The sequence below is a fragment of the Tachypleus tridentatus genome, chromosome 10 (genome assembly GCF_004210375.1).
Source record: "Tachypleus tridentatus isolate NWPU-2018 chromosome 10, ASM421037v1, whole genome shotgun sequence".
In the NCBI taxonomy this organism is placed as follows: Eukaryota; Metazoa; Arthropoda; class Merostomata; order Xiphosura; family Limulidae; genus Tachypleus; species Tachypleus tridentatus.
In genome coordinates, this window is record NC_134834.1 from 145,706,099 (window position 1) to 145,729,224 (window position 23,126).

The following is a 23,126-nucleotide window of genomic DNA, read 5'->3' on the forward strand; positions in this document are numbered from 1 at the left end:
GACGTGATTCCAAAAAGTAAACATTGTTTTGAGGTATACAAATTTTAATACTTTTGGCATGTCAAGGAATATATTTGATCCAATAAAGGCATAAACCAACACATGTTGGTAAGGTCTGAGAAATAGACATCTAAATTAGTTAGTTGTGTGCATACTGAGTGTCACATTATTAATAGGTTCATGAGAAGCTAGTACTTGAAAGTCTTTAAACCAGCTATACATAAATATTGGGCTCACCCTCTTCAGGTCAAATTGTGAGACGTTTAGTGATTTGACTGCAAATTTTTTTGAAAACTGATAAAATATTTGGACAACTAGAACTAGTTTGTGATTAACTTTGGACATGTTATTCCATGTTTGGGGGTGGATGGCAAGGGAAGTCTATAGAAATGGATGTCATTTCCAAACAGTGCATGATCTTTGTGAAGCCATCTTCAACACTTAGAATAACATTCCAGCCAGCCTTCTGCAAACGCTTATATTGACCGTGCCAAAGCGAATGTTTAAAGTTATTCGCAATGACGGTCGTGCAACTCACTACTGAGACCTCTTGTTGGGCATTTCCAACCTTGTTTAAGACTTTGGTATGGTCTTAAACTTTTGACCAGCTAGTATTTAGGCAAATTTCATAGTGTTTACATTTTCCCTATTAAATGCTAAAAAGTTTTTTTTTTATTTTCCCTTTTCTTATTTTCATCTTTCAAAGCTCTACTCAAAATAAGTGGTCGAGTCTAACAATGCAAAATGCATATTTTTTCTTTATGTTCATTGGCCTTAAGATTTTGGCCAACAGTGTATCTCTACTAATAAACGAGAAATTATGCTGCCTACCAATATTCTTATGTTGATATTCATATTGTTACTGTGAAGGCAGGTTATTTGTATTTTTAGGTATCATATACTCCTAACCCTCCTGTATGTTTTTAGTGTCAGTAGTTCAGTCATTTGAAGACTTGTCATGGTTCTGTGATGTATGCTTGTTGTGGTGGCAAAGACCATGATACCTACAAGTGTCAGTTGTGATGATTCTCATTCATCTTATTTTCCTCCTTATCCTAATTGTGTAGAGAAAAAGGAGGTACAGCTTTAAAAACTATTAACATTTCTTCTCCAGAAGACCAGAACTTGTTGTCACCTTTTCCATCATGGACATGTACTGCTGTACTACATCCCACTACTACAGTGGGGGTGCAGACAGATCTTTGTGATTTTAACAGCCTTCCTTACACCATGTAAAGAGTTTTTTGCTCTCAATGGATAAAAGAAGTGACAAGTCAAAGCCTATTATTATCTTTGTTCTTACTGACTGTTTGGGTCCATCTTCTTTGTCTGTGGTTTGTAGTGTCTGCTTGGGTTAATCCTTTTTTAGCCCTGAGATGTAGAATTACTATTCGTTCACCTCTTAAGTTATTGGAGTCTGCTTCAACTGACTGAGATTGACCCAAGACAGTTCCTTGGAGGTTTACAGTACTCCTTGTACTGAAGTAAAATGGTATGGTTGCAAGAAAAGAGGTTTCCTTCCCAGTTCTCCTCCACCTAAATAAAAATAGCCACTCATTTTGATATAGCGGATGTGTCAAAGTCCTCATTCTAATTTGGATGACATTAAGGCCTAGATCAATTTCTATCATCTCATATGTATTTCTTTACAGGAAACATTCCTGAAATTTTCCAATGCTGTTGCCTTTTGGCAGTTTTTTGTTACAGAATGATAGGTTGTGTGATGGAGGGGTGACAATGGTGGCTGACCAGCATTTATCTGCCTTGTCTGTACCACTGGATATACATTCTTGGAGGCTGCAGCCATCTGTATCTCCTTGATTTGTACCATCTTAACCCATCTCCTGAAAAGACTTATGATCAGTCAGACCTTGATGCTCTTATAGAGCAGTTGTCCTGTCCATTTTTCATCTTGGGCGACATTAACGGACACAATTCTCTGTGGTGGTGCTTCTATGTATGGGAATGGTCATTATGTGGAGGATATACTTTCAGATCATAACCTTTTTTTTCAGTAGTGGTTTTTACCAATTTCCATGCACCTAGCCAGTCTTTTACTGCTGTTGATCTATATCTGTTATCCTTCATTTTTCTCTTGTTTTTTTTGGAAAGTTGACAGTGACCCACAGGATAATGATCCATATTCCTATCATTTTGACGGAGATTGGCCATCGTCCAATTCATCCTACCCGAGCTCCACTGTAGAAGTTGGACCAGTCTGATTGGTTCTCTTTCTCTTTGGATTTAATTTTGCTGTCATTAATCTTTCATCTGTTAATTAACGATTGTATGGAGGTAGTAACGGATTGTATCATTAAAACAGCTGCTCAGACTATACTTAAAACCTTTATAGTTTCCCATGGTATCGTCACTTATGGTGATCTCCAGCCTGTTAGCAGGCATGTAATGATTATAAATATGCCTGGCATATCTTTTGCAAGTACCCCACTTTTCCCAACCACATTGCTTTCCAGCATGTCTGATCTTGGCAGTTCTGATATCAAATTCAAAAGGAATCTTGGATTAAGTTCACAAACAATATCTCTTCAGCTACCAGTTCCAAAGTCACGTGAAGCATAATTCGCAAGGACAGTGGTTGGTGTGCTTCCTATCCTCTTTATCAATCTTCAATGACTAATAAATTGATGTGCAGAAAATCCCCAGTACTCTCAGAGAGTGCTTTGCTTATCTTTCTAGCATTTCTGTTACCTTCCCCCACCTTCTTGATGATCAAGTCTTAAGCAGAGTAATTCTTTCCTTTTGGGCTGATCATCTCTGTTATTATAATTACCCTTTGTACTGATGGAACTTAAGCTAGCTCTTTATCTGTCTGACAGTACATTGGTCAGACCCAATGACATTCACTATGAGATGCTGTGCCATAACACTCCTACCTTGCTCTTTTTCTGGTTGTTTTTAACCAGATTTGACAGGAGAACATATTTTTTTTCTGATGCTTGGCACAAAACTATTGTCTGTCTTACCTTTTTCTTATCTTGGGATGATTCTCTCTAATTATTATACAATTGTTTTAACTGTCTCTGCAGAATCACATCTACAATTTTGTGTTCATTTCCGATTTTTTTTTTGCTATTTCTCTTGTCTTGGATCGTAAAGATGCTACATAGTATACTGGCTGTACCTATTACGTGGACTCTCCTAGCTGTCTACTGGTACTGAAATTGCATAGTGATTAGTTCTCACCCTGTTTTCGTCAATATTCAGCAACGACTGGACCATTTTAGTCTTCTTTATCGATCTAAGCTGTCTATGTTGGTATTCACGGAAACTAACTCGCTGACGCTGCATTTAAGCCTGTCTGTTCTGATGCTGTGTCTTTCCTTTGTGTAGATTATGAGCCTCTATTCAAGGTTCCAGTTAGCCGTATGTTTGGGATGAACTATATCACAACAAGCTTTTCCAGATTAAACCTGTTGCTCTCTGGTCATCTTGTTTTGGTAAGGATCAGAAGGACTGTTTTGGTTGATCTACGTATTTGTCACAGTTTTATAACTCGTTTTAAATCTGACACTCACCCTTGAACAGGTAGTCTTGGTGGCATTAAGGTCCTAGTAGCCCACGTTTTACTTTCATGCCGTCATTACGACCGTGAGCAGACTCACCGTTTTAGACATATGCTTTCTACAGACTTGTCCCTGATGTGGAATGGGTTATAAGCGATAGTGACACTGTTCAGCTTGATCGTGTTTAAAATCTATTTTATTTTCTTACTGACTTTTTGATACTATTTAGCCTTTAACTTGTTTTTACTTTTCACCAAAGTTCTATCTTTTGGTTTTATTTTTACACTGGTGGTTTGGTATAGATACGCACGTTCCTTTGAACTAATAAACTCCACTATGCAGTAAACCAGCCCATTAGAATTGTGTAGTGAAAATAATTCAACATTCAGTCCACGCAAAAGGACAGATTATATTTTCCCTTTAACAGTTGTATGTTGTAGGTTACAAATTTTATTCAGAACTTCAACAATACTAGGACTAAGACAAAGTCAAATACAATTCAACAAACTTCATCAACTATCTTGTATTCTGAGAACATTATCTGTGTTCTCGTTCTATGTTATTGGCTTAGTATGGCCATATGGGTTAAGGTGTTCGACTCGTAATCTGAGGGTCGCGGGTTCGAATCCCTGTCGCACCAAATATCGAGCGCAGATAGCCCTCGTATAGCTTTGAGCGAAATTCAAAAACAAACCCATGTTATTAATCGTTTTGATCTGAACATCATTATGAGAACCTGCAGCTCCCTCTAGTTAACACTTGTATTACAATGTTGAAAATATAGTTTATAATACTACTCTCTATCTTTATTGTGAAATCTCTCAAGCTTTCCAAACAAAAAATAAAATACTATACTAACCTGCTCGTTTACAAAGTATTTTTGGTGGTTTTCTCTTCTAAAGCATCTAATTTTGTCACTGTGAGAGTGCTTACTAGGTAGATGGTGAGATGAATCCACTGGCGATTCTTTAAGTTTTCTGATTCTCTAAGTCTTCATAGGAATTCTATTTTCTTTCAGCAGATTGTTTCTGCTAACAAGCTCTTTTCTTGGCTATTCTCTCACCAGGGCACTTTGAAAAATGATCATAGGGGATGACCTTTGGTTCAGATTACCACTCCAAACATTTATCTTCAGATTTTGTCCTCTTTCACGACGAGATCTTTTCGTCATACCGTGTCACCTCAGTGAAATCCAGTTTTATCAGTACCATTTGCTTTATCCCAAGCAAATTTTGAGTCTATCCTTGGAAAGGTTGTGTATAACACTTTTGTTTTATACATCCAGGAGAATTATTCCAACCACCAATCCGTCATTGTGCGAAGCTAACCTAACCTCACATCCAAGCCAATTCTTAAAATCAGTTCCGAAACTTTTTTTCTCAATATCAATTACCCACACGTTATGAGGCACAGAGAAACATTCTACAATAAGAATAAGTTCCAACTTTCTTTGTGCTGAAGCTTTATATCCATCTCATTTTTGCATCAATTCTTCTTTCTTCATCTTTGAGGAATCTTTGTTTTCATAACTGTACCTGTAGCATCAGCATACTGTAAGACTTTTCATTAATAAGCCCACGTACACGTGACTATTTTTCTCAAATAATGAACTTTTTTTCTTGTTATATGCAGATGGAGTATTTCCATCAGAACTCTACAAATCCAACTAATTATGTTTTCGTGATACTTCATTAGCCCTTTGCTGTTCATTTAGCTTGATATCAGAGTTAATTCTTTATAGTCTTGGTTGTAATGACGATTCATCCAAACAGTTATAACAGTTACACATTTCTGGTGTCCTCTGAGGAGAACTATTATTCCATGCTGGTTTTTGCCTGCAGTTTGTGACCATATATCCTTGAAAGTTGTGGATATTTTTTCCATTGGGTATAACCATCTGTGTTGTAATTTATTTTTTCGATTCTCTCACATTATATTCAGGGGAGAGTTGATGTTTAAATTCTTCAGATTCTTACATTATAATAATTTTTAGATGATGCCTTTATGTACATGAAATTAATGTATTCAACTTCCATCAAAGCCTTCTTTAACTATGTAAATGCCTACTTTACTTCAGCCTGATTCTCATATCCTCATCTGCTATGGCATCTATAAATTGGTCACACGCCAAAGCACCCATTGTTTCGTAGAAGTATTTCGGTAAGATAATTGGGTAAACATTTCTAAGTATTCAACAAGTGTGGCTAATATATTTTTTTCCTTTGACCTTATTCCACAAAATATTAAAAATTATGAATTTTAAGATGAAATAGGGACCTTGCTACAAAAAGTAATGAATCAAAAGTTCAAACTACAATAACAAATTTTTAAAATGTAATTATTACTTCGGTCTACAGATATAAAGTTGCCAAACTAGGGATTAAATTAATAAGTTTGTGATTTTAATTTCAATTCTAGTTTTATTAGTTTTTATAGCATAATCCCCACTTCATTTTAATGTTTAATACTTTTGTTTGTTTACTTTTATGTAGGCATGGCCTAGCGCGTTAAGGCGTGCGCTTCGTAATCTGAGGGTCGCGGGTTCGCGCCCCAGTCGCGCTAAACATGCTCGCCCTCCCAGCTGTGGGGGCGTTATAATGTGATGGTTAATCCCACTTTTCGTTGGTAAAAGAGTAGCCCAAGAGTTGGCGGTGGGTGGTGATGACTAGCTGCCTTCCCTCTAGTCTTACACTACTAAATTAGGGACGGCTAGCACAGATAGCCCTCGAGTAGCTTTGTGTGAAATTCCAAAACAAACTTTTATGTTATACCTGTATCAAGCATATACTTTACCTTTAGAAACTTACATCTCTATCCATCGATACGTATCACCATCTGTTGGGTTGAAAATATATTCAAGTACGTGCATGATATGTTTACCACTTGTACCTGTATGTGTGTGTGTATATATATATTTACATCGGGATATCAAAAGGAAATATCCTCAGGCCAGTTAGGCAAGCTGTAGAAATCTTTTACTGATAGTCTGAGCTGTCTAGGACTACTGCTGGTGTGAGCAGATGAGTAGGTGGGCACTATGCAAAAGAAAAAGTTTTAGAAATGTTTTATTGTTACACTGGAAAAGTTAGTGACCCTTTGAGTTCATTATTGGTATATATGCATGTATCATAAACAATATTTTGAATGGTGTTTTTTTTTTTTTTGCTTAGGAATTCGATGGGGCGGTTTTTCGGTATGTGAATTATAAGGAATCCTTGTTAATTCTTACTATTAAGTATTATCATATTCAAAATCACTTTTTTTGTGGCTACTGCTATCCGTAATGACACTCTGAACTGTTATACAAGGTAGCTTACTAATGTTTGATAGTTATTACAACTGTAAGCTGTAAAGTTATTTAACGTTGTCAAAGCTTGTCTTTTCAGATAGGCAGCAAGAGGAATTGCTTGTTATTCACCATTCCGACCATTCACTGAAAATTATTTCCAATTACCATTCTATGACTCCCATGATACCTTCCTATCATAATTCATTGTTTTTCTTTGGGATAATGTTGAATTGGCCGGCTGAATTCTGGAACTGGATTTGGTAGTGTTTGTTTGTTTTGAATTTTCGCGCAAAGATACACGAAGGCTAGCTGTGCTAGCCATTCCTAATTTAGCAATGTAAGACTAGAGGAAAGGCAGCTAGTCATCACCACCCACCGGCAACTCTTTTACCAACGAATAGTGGGATTCATCGTACCATTGTAACGGCCCCACGGCTGAAAGGGAATCCGCGACACTCAGATTATGAGTCGAGCGCCCTAACCACCTAGCCATTCCAGGCCTTTGATTGTGTCACAGCTGGAGCAGTCCAGTGAGGCCTTTCACTAACAGACACAGCAATTGAGTAACAGGTGTAGATCAGATAAGTTTTTTTTTTTCCATATTTAGTAGCAGATGACATGCTAAGTTGAAACTCCTGAGCCAAGGTAGGAAGAGTTGTGACTGGTTTAATCATGACATCTAATGATTCATTCTCTACATCTTTTATTCTTGTATTGATGTTATTTTCCAATTCAAAGATATTTTTACTTCATTTTTGACTCTGTTAATTTTGCCATTAGGGCATTTTTATTCTTACTTTTGCAACATTTATGTACGTCTCCAATAGTTTAATTAACCCTATTTTCAATCAGATTTAGTTTGAATTTCAACTCTTTAAAAAGTTAAGCCCATTTAAAAAAAAATACGTTTTCTCTTAAATTTCTATCGTGGACTTCCTGATCATTATTCAACTTTCTTGTTGTTTTTTTTATTTTTGGGCTCTTCTTAATCATCTTTAAGTTTTATCTTCTTACTTCTTATCTTGTCGTAATAAATTATTATTCTGAAGTAATAGTTCTCTCGCTTTGATCTCGTGGTTGACATCTTTAACAAGTTAAGTTCTTTAGTGTGTTTAACGTTTCATTTCGGGTTCATCAGATTATTACCCCTTTTCTGACACCGAAAGTAGTAGCATTGTTCTTTCGTAGGCATGTTCTTCTAAAATTATTTGGTGAAAATAATTCAACGCAGTCCTCGTAACAAAAACAAATTACTTAATTTCTTCCTTTTAATTTTTGTACAAGTTTAAATTTGTACACAGTCGTAATTCATAGGCCTACGTCACAAATGACATTAACGCGAAACGAATCAACTTATTTGTACAACGTAACGCAATGTTCACGATAGCAAACACAGTTCTTCTAAATATTTTACGAAAATACGCACTGGCTGATTCAACTTTTCGTGTTGAAAAAACCTACTTAACCACCACTTGATGCTTTATAGAACATCGTGCTTATAATTCTCCACTTGTTTCACATAATTCTGTTTGTTTGTTTTTTAATTTCGCGCAAAGCTACTCAAAGGCTATTGCGCTAGCCGTCCCTAATTTAGCAGTGTAAGACTAGAGGGAAGGCACCTAATCATCACCACCCACCGCCAACTCTTTTACCAACGAATAGTGGGATTGATTGTCACATTATAACGCCTCCACGGCTGAAAGGGCATGTTTAGTGTGACGTGAATTCGAACCTGCGACCCTCGGATTACGAGTCGAGTGTCTTAACCACCTGGCCATGTGGCCTGTGGGAGGAGGCACTAGACAAAGGACACAATCACATAAATATTCGGGCCCGGCATGGCCTAGCGCGTTAAGGCGTGCGCCTCGTAATCTGAGGGTCGCGGGTTCGCGCCAAACATGCTCGCCCTCCCAGCCGTGGGGGCGTTATAATGTTACGGTCAATCCCACTTTTCGTTGGTAAAAGAGTTGGCGGTGGGTGGTGATGACTAGCTGCCTTCCCTCTAGTCTTACACTTCTAAATTAGGGACGGCTAGCACAGATAGCCCTCGAGTAGCTTTGTGCGAAATTCCAAAACAAACAAAACAAATATAAATAATTTGAAAAAAATATTAATGATTTGTCATAAACTGAGTGTTAACATTATAATCAGTTGGTCGGTATTTTTTTACAAATATTTCTTGAACTTGTTTCGCTTATTACTTTTATTTTGATAAATATAAGGTATCTCTTTCTAACTCGCATGTGGATGAAATTTACAAAATTACTAACAATCGAAATCAAGTAACAATATATGCTGTAAAATCTAAAAACTACAAACATAGTAACTAAATTGACAAAAAAAGTAACAACCAATCTTCTGTCGAAACTCGTACTGTATTCTCAGAAATGAAAACCATCTCATTACGCTTGTTATAAATAGCTTTATTAATCTACCATTAGCCAAAGAATGACATGGTGTATCTCTCAAGTTGACCATAGCCCAATTTGTAAATTCTAAGTAGACCATAAATGTTTCGGGTAGTTCTGTAGCGTTTTTTTGTTGTTGTTTTTTTTTTTGTTGTTTTTTTTGACAGTTTGAAATTCATCCCGAAGTCAGTTTTATTCTTCTATTATTAGTGTTAGTGGTTAATGTTAAACTTGTATAATGGCCACATCAAACTACAGTTTGGAGTTTGAGGATGTATTCCTATGTTAAGTTGTAAAAGATCCTATTAGTTCTTGTTGTTTTTTAAAATTCTGAGGGAAATATAGTGGGACCTATATTTCATGGCTCCTAGGACCGCTAACTTTGCTGTTGAGTAATTTTGGATTTCTTAAAAAATTACTGTAAAGTTTTACACGATATTAAATTTGATTTTGACTTTGAATTCTTCCATTTCTTCTTCTTTTGATAGCTTAGTTTGTAAACTAATGTTTTACTAGCAGATTCATAGTTCAGTGCTGCTATAAATTACAGATTGCAGACGTTAGGTATAACTATTTATTACAGGGGAGTTCAGGATTTTCAAAAAGGGCAAAGGGCGTAACCTAGTGTTTGTGACCAGCTTGGTCTTTACACAAGAGGATTTGTCAGGTTGATTAGAATGTCAATGTAAAAAATACATGAAACGTCCTGCTTTCTATTGATTTCTGACAGTTAAGATATGAAGAAAGAGTCACCTGTCGAACGTCAAGTTGATAACAATTTCCAAACTATGAAAGCATTATTATAGGTTTTTTTTGGATATGGGAACGAAGAAAGTTTGTTTCTCTCATACACATCTTGATTTGTCGTTCTACCACCGAAATCTGGATGTCTGATGACGTCAGAGTGACTAAACGTTAAACAGTGAGATCTGTCTCATCTGGAATGAAATTTGATAAAATGGGAAATTGTATTCATTAAAAATATACTTATTTTCCAAGATTTATAATTTCAAAATTTCAATGCGTGCGTTGAAATAGTTTCATATTCTAGAAAAACATATGCAGAAGGATATACGGATTGATTAGATATTGTCCCATTACATATTTTCCCGTAAAACCCAGGAGGCATCTATGATAGCCGTCATTAAAGGTAAAGAAATTGTTCTCCACCCACCGCCAACTCTTGGACTATTCTTGATCAATGAATAGTGAGATTGACTGTCACATCATAACGCACACACTATTGAAAAAGTGAGCATGTTCGTTATGGCAGAATTAGAACCTGTGATACACAGGTTGAGAGTCGAGCTACTTAATCAGTAGACCGAAGTTTTAGAGAGAGATAAAAGTATATACCAAACAAACTAGAACACTGAAAAGAGGATATGAAGCGATTAGTGATAGAAAAATAAAAACACACAAACACAAGATAAAATGCAACATGATTTGTTCAGGAAAACGTGAAGCTATATGATGTTCATTCAAGTTGAATTTATTGGTCAGAACAAATATTTTCCCATTGAGCCACTATATGAAAAACATCACAATTTAAATTATCCCGTAAATTATAGCTCGTACCTGTTTTACAGACAAATGCATTGCTCTCTTTAGGAATAAATCACGTCTTTGGATGTCACTTTTTTGTTGTTCGCTAAAAATGCCAGAACACAGAGTTTTTTCTTGTTTTTATTTGGCACATAAACTAATACATATATTTTCATTATACATATAACACCTTTTATAATATATTGTTGTACTAAATATGACACATATCAAAGCTATAGTTATAACAGATGTAACAAACAAATTGACCAACTGGTTCATTTACATCATAAATAGCATTACCATGTTGTGCACAGGATGAGAGGAATGAATCATATAAGCTACTTTATAATTTAGTATTATTCAATTATTAGAATAATTTACGTGCAAGTGTATATGCTGTGTTATCCATTTTAATATCTACTTGATTCGCCATAAAGCAAGAAAATGCAAAGTTGAAAGAACCAAAATTTCGGAGTTTGTTACGAAACCCTTCAATGCTTTTAACAGCCTGAAAATTCTGAAGTGCTCTAAAACCATGGATAGAAAATCTCAACATTTCGGATTTCAGATTCAAGGCACAAGAAAATTTCTAATGTTTGATTATTTTTTAAGTGAAATTGCGTGTTTTGTATTGCGAATTCTTGCATGTATTCAGAACTATACTCGTATCTGAAAATATTATTTTTCGTAGTTTTCACCATTATTTTTTGTATAACATTTTGAGTATTATTTGAAAAGTTTGTTTCGTAAAATAGCCAACGGGTGGTGCCACTGAATTAAAGATATTGTAGCCTACGGGTATCTAGAACTCAGCTAACATCGTTCTGATAGTTGTTTGCCCACCTACTGTCTGGCCTTTTGTTGCAATCACAGTGTACATAAAAAAGAATATGTACCAGAGAAATGCAACGGAACGTAATTATAACCACGTCTGTTCATCCTCAATAAATCAATTCTTGGAATAGTTTATTGAATATAACAACTTTTGTTCTTCGCTCGAGACACGTACAACATGGAAGAAAAAAAGAGATAGTAACAGACATCAACCTTTGTTTGTTTTCGAACATATTTCTCTCGGTGTTTTCTACTCCTATGTTAACTTTCAAAATGTAAATGCACACACATACATACACACAATGTATAATTAGTTGTGACTCGGTACCTTGCCAACGCATTCATACAACCAATTTCCAAAATAAACCTTCTACGCCATCTATAAGATTATGCAATAAAAATGGTCAAGTTTTTAACCGTGCTTATTTATACTTATATTGCTTCTTTTTTTTCTAAAATATTTTGACTTTCGTTTCAAATTAAATTTTTTTAGTCCAAAATAAATCAATAAGCCTGTGTTGCTAAAATACACAAGCTGCTTAATGTTTTTCAAAAGTGGAAATTTTACCAAAAATAATATATTCTTCTAAAGATTTATTAATTAAAGAAAATCGTGTACTTTTTAACATTTAATTCACAAAGGTGATTTGCATTTATTTATAACGCTATATTTTACTGAAATTAAAAAAAAAAAAAATCATTTGTAGGAAACTTTGTTTTAAACGCTCAGCAACACTTCGTTTTATTTAAAACAAAAATGAAATATTTAATATTATATATAAATCCTTCTGAAACGTACGTTTTTCAACTTCTAACGTTTCTTACAAAGAAACGGGCACGCTTCTGGAAGATTTAGTATTGTTGTAATGTGTAAAGTGATATATTTTTGTATTAAAGTATCATATGTGTTAATGAGGGGATGAAATACGAAAAATTTCAGAACATCAAGAAACTGAAAACTGAGTATTACATTTTATATAAGAGAAATATTAGTATAAGTGTTTTCAAAAAGAAATAATAAACTTTAAATACCCAACATAACAGATCGATTTCTTTTTAAGTTGGTAGAAACTTCCCTTTTTCTTTCAGTATCAAAACCACTTTAAAAAATCGTGTTTAACATTTTGATAAAAAAGCTTTTTTAATATACAGCATGTCTTTCGGCCGATATCTTAGATAATCGTTTACTATTGATATTGTTATAGCTTTTAACATGGTGTTGTATCATGAAAATTTGACCATGCCATTCCTGTTTTTGTTTTTTTAATTTTGCAAGTATCCATGCCGTTAAAATTAATGTTATTATTAAACATTTCACGTTTCGAGATTGACTAAATTACCCACTTTACCTAATTTTAAGACAATACTTAATATAAAAATTGAGTGGTACGAAAAGTAAAATAACCGACAACAAATTTACGTTATCTTACATTTTTATCTAGAGCAGCGCCACTTCTAAACCACAAGTTTCGAACGTAGATATAGTTTTGAGACATATTAAAATTTCTCGATAAAATTAATTAAAAAGATACATAATTAAGTGCGAGTTTATAGGTTCGTGAAAACGTGCAATCTTACTTAAAAACATGTAATTATTTAACTGTAGCATGTTACACAAATCACATGAGTGTTTCAAGGAATACCAACCACTTCTGGTGGTTTACAAACTCCCAATGGGGCTTTGTCGTTTTTCCCGGGCTTTTCCTTTTTGGCAGACGATTGTTCGAAATGACATACTAGGCCTTCTTTACACATACAGGACTCTTGACATCGCTGACCTAAGCCTAACTGGACCTTGTTGCAGGTTAGTTGTTTTCCCTTTTTGCTCTGGCAGCAAAACCCTAAAAGATATGTATATATTTAACCTTTAAAAAAATCATGTTATGCATTCAAACAATGGTAACAAACATTAATAAATAGCAAACAAGAATAGTGTTTCTCAATCAGTGGTATAGATTGCATTATTGGAATCGTAAGGAAGTTAACAGATGCATTATTATATGCCAAACATGTCAATTCGTTTGAATCTGTGGGGTACTAGAATATTAGATACGTAGAAATATATATTTTTAACCTTCATATACAAATTTATGTCTGTGTGCTTGTATTGGGAGATCGTCAAATACCATATACAAAAGTAAGTTGGCGCTGCTTAAGAAAAATAATTTGAAACCATTAAGAATGAAAAAATGCACCAAAATTGATTGTTAATCATATTTAACAAAACAAAGGAGGAACAGCAATATTAGACTAAACGCGATAAATTTTAGGTACGGATATTTGCGTGCTTATTTTTTAATTTCGCGCAAAGCTACACGAGGGCAATCTGCGCTAGTCATCTCTCATTTGATAGTGTAAAACTACAGAGAAAGCAGCTGCTCATCACCGCCCACTGTCACCTCTTAGGCTCTAGTTTTACCCACGAATGGTGGGATGGACCGTACCATTATAATGCACTTACGGCTGAAAGGATGAGCATATTTGGTGTGACAGGGATTCGAACCCTCAGATTACGAATCGATCGCTCTAACCACCTGGCCATGCCAGCCAAGCACAGAGATCTGATGAAGTATCCATTCATAGATTTTTATTGGTGGACATGGTTTGGATTCCTAAATGAAACCTTTTTCAGAGATAAATATTGAGGCTGAAATGTCTTTTGACACAAGAACTATAAATACACAAAAACTTAAACAATAAATGATAACTTTCAATCATGGAAAATAGTTGTAATTGCATAAAATGGATTAAGTATTAAGACACCCGTATTCAAATCATACCACTATGTTTAAGTAAAAACCTTCTGCAGAGTCAAACGTTTTAATCTGTATTGTTTAATACAAACTGAAGTTTATGAAAAACGACCACATGAAATTTGACACAAGTTTTAATTTCAGCGTTTGTTGTTATTTCTTCTTCTTTGTCTGGTGGGGTAGGAAGACCTTGCATCTTACATTCTGATGCATCATCGGCGATTCTTGGACAGGTATCATGTGGGAACACTTACCCCTTCGAATTCCTGTCACACCAAACATGCTCGCCCTTTTAGCCGTGAGGGCGTTATAATGTGATGGTCAATCCAACTATTCGTTGGTAAAAGAGTAGCCCAAGAGTTGGTCGTGGATGGTGATGACTAACTACCTTCCCTCTAGTCTTACACTGCTAAATTATGGATGACTAGTGGAGAAATTCTAAACAAACAAACACTTACTCTAGCTAGCAGTTCATAATTTAGCAATGAAGGACTAGAAGGATGGTAGCTAGTCAACACTATCTCCTGCTAACTCTTGGACTAATCTTTTACATGACGAAGAATGTGATTGGCCGTTTCATTGCAATGCCCTCTCAGCTGAAAGGGGAATCATATTCGGCAATGGGAATTCGAACCCATAGATTGCGAATCAAGTACCCTTACCATCAGGCACCTTTTATATAATGTAAATAAATAGCTTAGTACGGACCTCTTAAGATTTAATTATAGCTGGACCTCTCTGTAACACTTCACAGACGACTGAGCCCTCATAAACTTGTACCATACAGCGGCCCATTATATTTAGATTTATAACAGAAGTAAGATGGCCAGTCAGCTGTAGGTTACCATTCTCCATCCATACTGAATGTCATTCTAATAATGCACCAACAGCTTAGAGTATGGGAAATATTTATCAGTATTACCGGAAATGATTCGTTTTCAAAATAAAAAAACTGAATTACTGTTTAAAGTTGTATATATTAGAATACTTAAAATAAGAACTGCACAAGAGAACGTGATGAAACAATTTGTTTAAAAAATGATAATGGACACAATGTGTAAGGAGTGTTCTCTACGTAAGCTTACAAAAACCAAATACAGCACTAGCTACAAAGAAAGTGGAATGGAACAAAACTTAGTAAAAGAAGTATCTAATACAGACGAACTCGTATACCAACGAGGGCACATCATCTATCAGGTTTAGTGTCTATTAATAAGCCTCACATATAGGATAACATAAATATAAAAATAGAGGCATATACACGTGCTGAATCTCAGATCGAGGTCCAATCTATCCAATGTTGTTGAAACCAGTTATGATAAAATGATTCTTAAAGATATTGATATAAATTTAAATTAATATTTTGTGTTACCCTTATTTCACAGTATGAATATACGTTTAAAAAAAACATTTATGGAATTATAATGTTAGTTCTAAATAATAAGTTATAATTTATTGGTCCTACGGTTTTTCATTAATAGCCTTTTTATTAGATTTCTTATATCCCTCAACTCGTTTCGCAATAGGCTGTGGACAGCGAACAATAGTTTATGGAAGGGATTTTGTGGTCTACGAATGTTAATATTAAGTGCATCTCCTAAGTGAGGCTTATGCCTGAATAAAAAATGTAAATTGTGCAAACAAGTTATGCGAGTCTTATCCGAATGATTTATATATTTTTAAATAAAACTTTCTACTGCTTACAACCAGCATAATTTTATTTTTTATTCTGGTTGTTAGACGTAAACTAAAGAAATGTCATGGCTGATTTTCAGATTTTGTTTTATGCTCTTTTCTCTTTAGATGTTAAAATTAAAAATTGTGTTGTGAGTTATATTTCACATATTTTAATTTAATACTTTACTAGAGGGAGCTGCTAACATGCTGATAACATTAGATTTAAAGTTTATAAAATAGTCCTTGAATGATTAGAATGTTTTTGAATGTTGATAATCGAAAGACTGAAATATTCAGAAACAAAGAGTCATTATGAGTATGAGAATCAGTGAAACGTTGAGCCAGTTTCAATTCCTTCAGTGATTGAGAAGTTAGTGAAGAATTCAGTATATTCAGTTACTCACTCGATTAGCGGTAAAGTTGTAGAAGAAAATGTATTTATAATTTAGTCGTACATCATAGTACTGTTAGCCAGTAAATTTCTGTCAAAAATAAAAAAGGTATTTGCGAACTTAGGCCTACAACTGTGTACAAGTTATAATAGCCTGCGACAAACTTCAAAAGACGTAAAATAATCTGTTATCATTACGCGGAGCAGACTTTACACCATTATCAGCAAATAATTTAAAATAAAGTGACCAACGAAAAAACATGTTACAACACACATTAGCCCATAAAACGGAAATAAAGAGGCAGAAGGTTTTGTAGCAATTTTGGTTTTTAGACCAAGAAATGTTGACGTCATTTGATTTGTAAATGAACTGATTTTCTTTGCTTATCATTAATTTTATTATTTGAAAGACCACAAACGATACTATATTTTCTAAACCTAAAACAGTATCGATAATAAAGCTCGCTAGAACACATGATAACGGAAAATGCTGCGATATTTATAAAGCAAGCAGCGTGTTCAAGTGTGGAATGTACCAACACTCCACATTTTTAGGGGAGCACACAGCACAAGATTAATTACCTGGTTGACAGTCAGTACTAGAAGTGCAAGTTCCTACTGGTTTTTTTTTCTCTGTGTTCTTTGTTTCACCTACGGGTTCTACTTGTATTTTAGTTGGATCTTCATTTTCTTTCCATACAGTCTCTTTAGTAGCTTCAATAGGTTCAACTTTCTTTCCCCCTCCTTCTTGAATCCCGGGAACTGCTACGGGATCTTCCTTCTCGGACTTCTTCTCTTCTCCCTCTGGCTGGTACTTTGTTTTCTTTGTAACCTTTTCAGGCTGTGAGATCGTACAGAAATTCTTTAAGAAGGACTTACGGATATCTAGCTAAATTACCATGAGGCCTAGTTCAACAGCTAGTTCAAAGTGATGAGAACACACGTAAGATTTATTAAGAATATTGTGCTATTCAGAATTTTAAAAAAGGTATAACGAAGAGGTGCATAACGCTAGATCGACTAAAAAGTGCTTTTCAAGTTGTGGTGAAGCGAATGGTGGGTCTACTAAAAAGAGCTTTTTAAGTTCTGACGAAGCGAATGGTACACGACGCTAGGTCTACGAAAAATCGCTTTTGACTGGTTTAACCTGTTCGTTCTTCGACACCAGAAGGCGGGATTAATGTGAGCTATCTTGTTTGATACACAAATCTTCTGTAATTTACAAATTTATCGCAGAAACGGACACTAAAATATTGGTATAATCTAAAGGGCTGCTAATCTCTCATTGTTACATAAAGTTTGGAGACAACTTGAATAAGTAGCGAAATAAATTTCTTTACAAATATACACTCGTTTACAAGTATAGGACGTTTCGATATCAACTTGTTTGAAAAGCAGGTTCTTTCTCATCAAACGTGAGGCTTAATCTTATTAGATTTATTTCCTTATTTGTTGTTGGTGTTTTTAATCAAATTTCCTTTTGATACAAAACGGGTACCATATTTTTTATTAATTTTTAGTAGAAACAGAGCTAAAATCAGGATTTTTTCTTAAATAAAGTAGTTTCGAGACAGTTATTACAATATTAAAGAACTAATTCGCGTTCGGGCTTGTGAAAAACATATCCCGCAGAAAACAAAACTGTACGTGAATTATTACTCAGAATGACGTCACGCACATATTTTCATTTCACAGTTGTTGTTGTTTTTTTTACAATTCGTGGCTAATAGAATGAATAGCAATGCTCTGTATTTAATGGATTTTTATAATGGTTTTTAAAATATTTATTTTTGCATTGAATATTATTTTTATTATTTTAAATAACCCTACAATTACTTTGAATTACACCTATAGTCCTTTCTGCCTAATGATCTAATCGGTTAATGGTTATTTTGCATAATATTATATTATCAAGTTGTCGTAAACCAAATAAATGTATATATATTTATGAAATTGTAATATACTCTTTAAATTTGCTGAAATATTTTATGTGGAAAGTTTCCAAGGTTTTACGCAATAATGATAAATAAATTATGTTACATAAAAACAGAAAACAACAAAAAACCAACTGAAGATGTTTCCTCCAAGTGTTCCAATATTACATGGAATGATATCAAAAATCGCATTAATTAATTAGTAGAGATTTGAAAAGTAGTAAAATACAATGTTTGAAGATGTTAAAAGTTAATACTGACCTTAGTTGTTGCTTCTTTGGTTTTCTTTGGCGGTTTAACTGAAAAAGAGTAATGGACAAAAGTCAGGTTATAAAGCTGTCAGTGGTAAATCATGGAAATACGAGAGTTAAGGATTCGGAAAGTAGAAAACTGAAGGTTAAAAAATTCAGGTTCAATCAAAAAATATCACACGTTAACTGAAGAAATTTTTAATGCGTTTCAATTCCTGATTTATTCTTGAAAAGCTAAGGCAATTGCTCATAATTCGAATCGTAAAAGCTTATATTGAGTTTATGGAAATGAATTTATTTTTAATAATGTTTGAAACTTTTTTGCACAGAATGATCTGGATGTTTTAATGGATGCTATATATTTCAAACGAAGACCATAAACGTGCTTCGGAAATGGTAAACACATATACATCAAGACTACAGGGAATCGAAGTCCGCCACGAGGTATAGATCAACTCACAGAAAGCACCAATAACACGTCGACTTTATGTTTAATTGGATCGATGCGGATCGAGTGTTATAATTTAGATGGTTAATAGTACAGTGCCCGGAGGATTGAAAACAAACCCAGCGTGTGTACAGTAAATCAGATAAAATACTGTAACGACACCCAAGACAAAACACGAAGCTTGGTTACAATAATTGTCCATTCTCCCCTACTTCAGCTGCCCATTAGACTTCGCAGAAATGTTTTCGGGAGGAGGGGGAAGGCAAGGCGGTGTGAAATTGTGAAGCAAATGTGCAATCGTGTACACATGTTGTGCGAATAAAAACAGCATTATGTTTTTGTTTTTTTTATTCATGGAGCATTCCACCTCGCGGTGCCGATTCTAATGTAACCTCATGAAGGTGAGAAATAAATAACAGCTTTATTAAAATCATATACACTCCTCTGAGCCAGCTTGGATATGTTCAGAACACCACGTACATCGGTGTCATTTATTCGTATTCCTCACGCATCTACATCCAAAGCTTTCTCTCACTATCCATTTCGCTTTTAGAATCCAATTAAAGTTTATTTAAAATTATTGTGCGTTTTGCAAATATGTATTGATTAAAACAGTTTTAAAAAATGAGGATTTTCACCTCAATTTTACACCAACGAAATAACAACAAATGATTAAAATTATTCCTAACGTGTAGGCCCGGCATGGCCTAGCGTGTTAAGGTATGCGATTCGTAATCTGAAGGTCGCGGGTTCGCATCCCGGTCGCGCCAAACATGCTCGCCCTTTCAACCGTGGGGGCGTTATAATGTTACGGTCAATCCCACTATTCGTTGGTTAAAAAGTAGCCCAAGAGTTGGCGGTGGGTGGTGATGACTAGCTGCCTTCCCTCTAGTCTTACACTGCTAAATTAGGGACGGCTAGCACAGATAGCCCTCGAGTAGCTTTGTGGGAAATTCAAAAACAAACAAACAATCCTAACGTGTAAGCAAGCAATGTTGTAGCTACCCCTAGAGCAGAGATCACGATGAGTTGGGGAGAGGAGAGGCTGGGATACCCCATGAAAGCTAGACAATGTAGCAAATTTATTCTGTGCTAAGAAACAGGGGGCGGACGAAAAGTGCCCCCCCTGAAAATGTTGTTAATTTGTTATATATTTTATTAGAAAACAGAAAAGTATCTAAAAGTATATGTTTTTAGAACGCACTCGAAGATCTCTTGAAATATGATTTTAAATCATAATTCTAACACTGGCTTAAGTAAATACCGGAACTTTTCATGGTTTTAGTTACATTTTCTCATAAAAAGTGTCGTACACCTTCTGTAGTGTTTTAGATCTTTTTATTCCAGTTAGCCTACAATATGATCAAACAAGTTTCTCTGCAATAAACCAACGTAGAAATGAAACTCAAAATCACATAAACCAGTTTCACAAGTTAATATTTAGTCAGCCTTTCCTTGGATTTCAGTACTGCTTTACATCGACATGGCATGCTTTTAATGAGTTTGTACAGATGTCCCTGAGTGATTGACTGCTATCCTTCTTTGAGTACTTCAAAAAGTTTGGTTTCCCATCTCTCGTTAACCGTTTTAACACAGCCCACAAATTTATAAATGGATTTATATCAGGTGACTGACCTGGCCATTCTATAATATCAATTCTCCTATTCCTAAGACATCTTTTAACGCCTCTACAACTGCAGAGAAACTTGTTTGATCATTTTGTATGTTAATTAAAATAAGGTTTGTTTGTTTTTTTGAATTTCGTGCAAAGCTACTCGAGGGCTATCTGCGCTAGTCGTTCCTAATTTAGCAGTGTAAGACTAGAGGGAAGGTAGTTAGTCATCACCATCCACGACCAACTCTTGGGCTACTCTTTTACCAACGAATAGTGGGATTAACCGTAACATTATAACGCCCTCACGGCTGAAAAGGCGAGCATGTTTGGTGCGAGGGGGATTCGAACCCGCGCCCCTCAGCTTACAAGTCAAGTGTCTTAACCATCTGGCCATGTCGGGCCGAAGCAGAATAAGAAAATCTAAACTACAGCATGTGCACAACACTTATTATGAGAAAATGTAACTAAAATCATAAAAAGTTCAGGTATTTACTAAAGTCAGCGTTAAACTTAGGATTTGAGAGCATATTTGAACAGATCTCGTCGAGTGCGTTCTAAAAACATATACTTTTACATATCCAATAATATCCAATTATTATTATTATTGTTATCCAATAATAGATATAACAAAATAACAACATTTTCAAGGGGGTGTCATTTTTTTGTTTACCCTTGTATGTATATTTGTGGAGGGGGCAAGAAATAGTAGTTACGATACTGCGGGTAGGAAAACTTGACATTAAGCTCTTGAATATCAACATTAATGATATCAACATTAACCATTCATATTTCCATAGTTGTACTACCTATTACACTTATCACATTTCGAAACAAAAACAATAAAAATCTTTTATTTTTTAACTGGAAGAGAAAAAGACTATTTTGCTACCCTACTCGTGAGTAATGAAACTAATTAATACGTAAAAAGACAAGAACTAAATTATATTTTCCATAGTTAAAAACAAGAGGAAATCCTCAATAGCCGTGGCACTTGAAATTCCTTTTGGCAGAATCAGGGTAAATTAATTTATGAGACCTTCCTCTCACTTTACTTTTGCGCCACCAATACCAAAGGTGGGGCAGGCGTATGCCCGATTCGATTTGATTCCTCCTCAAAAACAAATGGCTTTTCAACAATATTTTATGCAGTCGAAAAATTTTCTGTTGAGAAGTTATTTCTTTGAAAGTTGAACTTAAACTTCGAAACACAACTATTTTAAATATACATAGGAAATAATAATAGTAATTAATTTGCATCTTAGTGACTAATTGTTATCAAACAATGTTTCCCATAGCTAGCTGAAACAATAGTTATTATCTACATAATGTTTACCGAAGCAAGCTAAAACAATAGTTACTATCTACATAATGTTTTCCGTAGCTAGCTAACACAATAGTTATTATCTACACAAAGAATTAATTACATGTGAAGTTAATTGACACGACATTACCAAGAGTACAAACAAAAAGTAATGTTTAGGAGGAAGCGATATTAAAAAATAATAATAATAAATACCCGAATCTTAGAAGAAAAGCTTGATTCTATAATTAAAATATAACAATGTTATGTGTAACAGAAAGCAGTATTTGAACATACTATTGTCAGCTTAAAAAAACCTATGTCACTTATCAAAACACATGAAACAGGCTACAGGAAGTATAAAAAAAATTAAGTCTTTTGTAAAGATGATAAATTTCAAGAAAGTTCAACAACAATAATTAGGCTTAGAAAGAGAAGTTGAAACATATAGAGAAAGTTCAGTAATAATAGGTTTAGAAAAGGAAGTTTCAAGAATCATGACTATAGAAAATAAAGTAATTAGCAGAAACTGTTTGAACTTAAATAATGACGTATAATGTCACATTATATACGGAACTGTTAACTTTATATATATAATAAGTTTAAACTAAAAGGAGGTAAAACCAGTGTCGTGACATCCTGTAAAATTTCTAACCCTACAATCAGTAGCAATAGGATTGTCTGAAATTCCCACAAAACTTATGTACAAAGCTTTATTATATTATTTATTAATTAGATTTATTATGTATGAAATTCTAGCTCAAATAAATATAAATATTTAGCTTGTGGATTGAAGTTACCTTCCATTGGAAATCCTTATAATGTTTAGAAGATATGTTGGCTATGTTTAAAGCCTCCCAACTTGGGAGTCTTAAAACTCGTATTACTAAATTAGAAACGGGCCATTGTGTATATTTGCGCATACAACAAACAAACTTTATTTTAAATTTAAAAAAAAATTGAAGAGAAGAAGTCCCACACAAAATAGCTACAAATTTGAAAAAAAGAAAAGAAAGGTAACTCTGGTTTAGTTTGGTTTTCATTTCGCACCAAGTTTTTCGAGGGCTCTTTGCGCTAACCCGTCCCTAATTTAGCAAAGCATGGGCTACTCTTTTACAAATGAATAATTGGAATGACAGTAATATTATAACGTCCCA

General features: G+C 34.5%; 1 protein-coding gene and 1 long non-coding RNA gene across 5 annotated transcripts in view; one reads left to right on the forward strand and one right to left on the reverse strand.

The window, feature by feature from the left end:
* Positions 1–10,889: 10,889 nt before the first annotated feature.
* The window catches only part of LOC143230540 (uncharacterized), a 116,457-nt gene continuing 104,220 nt past the window's right edge, over positions 10,890–23,126 (reverse strand). For 2 of the 4 annotated variants that reach the window (XM_076464291.1, XM_076464290.1), the window contains exons 6-8: positions 18,617–18,654; positions 17,004–17,262; positions 10,890–13,441 (exon numbers count right to left, since the gene is read on the reverse strand). In XM_076464291.1, coding sequence (XP_076320406.1) covers positions 13,233–13,441; positions 17,004–17,262; positions 18,617–18,654 — 506 coding nt within the window. In that variant the 3' untranslated portion in view covers positions 10,890–13,232. The remainder of the gene's footprint in view (positions 13,442–17,003; positions 17,263–18,616; positions 18,655–23,126) is intronic. The other 2 variants (XM_076464288.1, XM_076464289.1) reach the window with 1 other exon arrangement.
* On the forward strand, positions 17,279–19,487 carry LOC143230541 (uncharacterized). The gene is made up of 2 exons (XR_013016495.1): positions 17,279–17,603; positions 18,936–19,487. It is a non-coding gene; the product is annotated as an uncharacterized LOC143230541 (long non-coding RNA).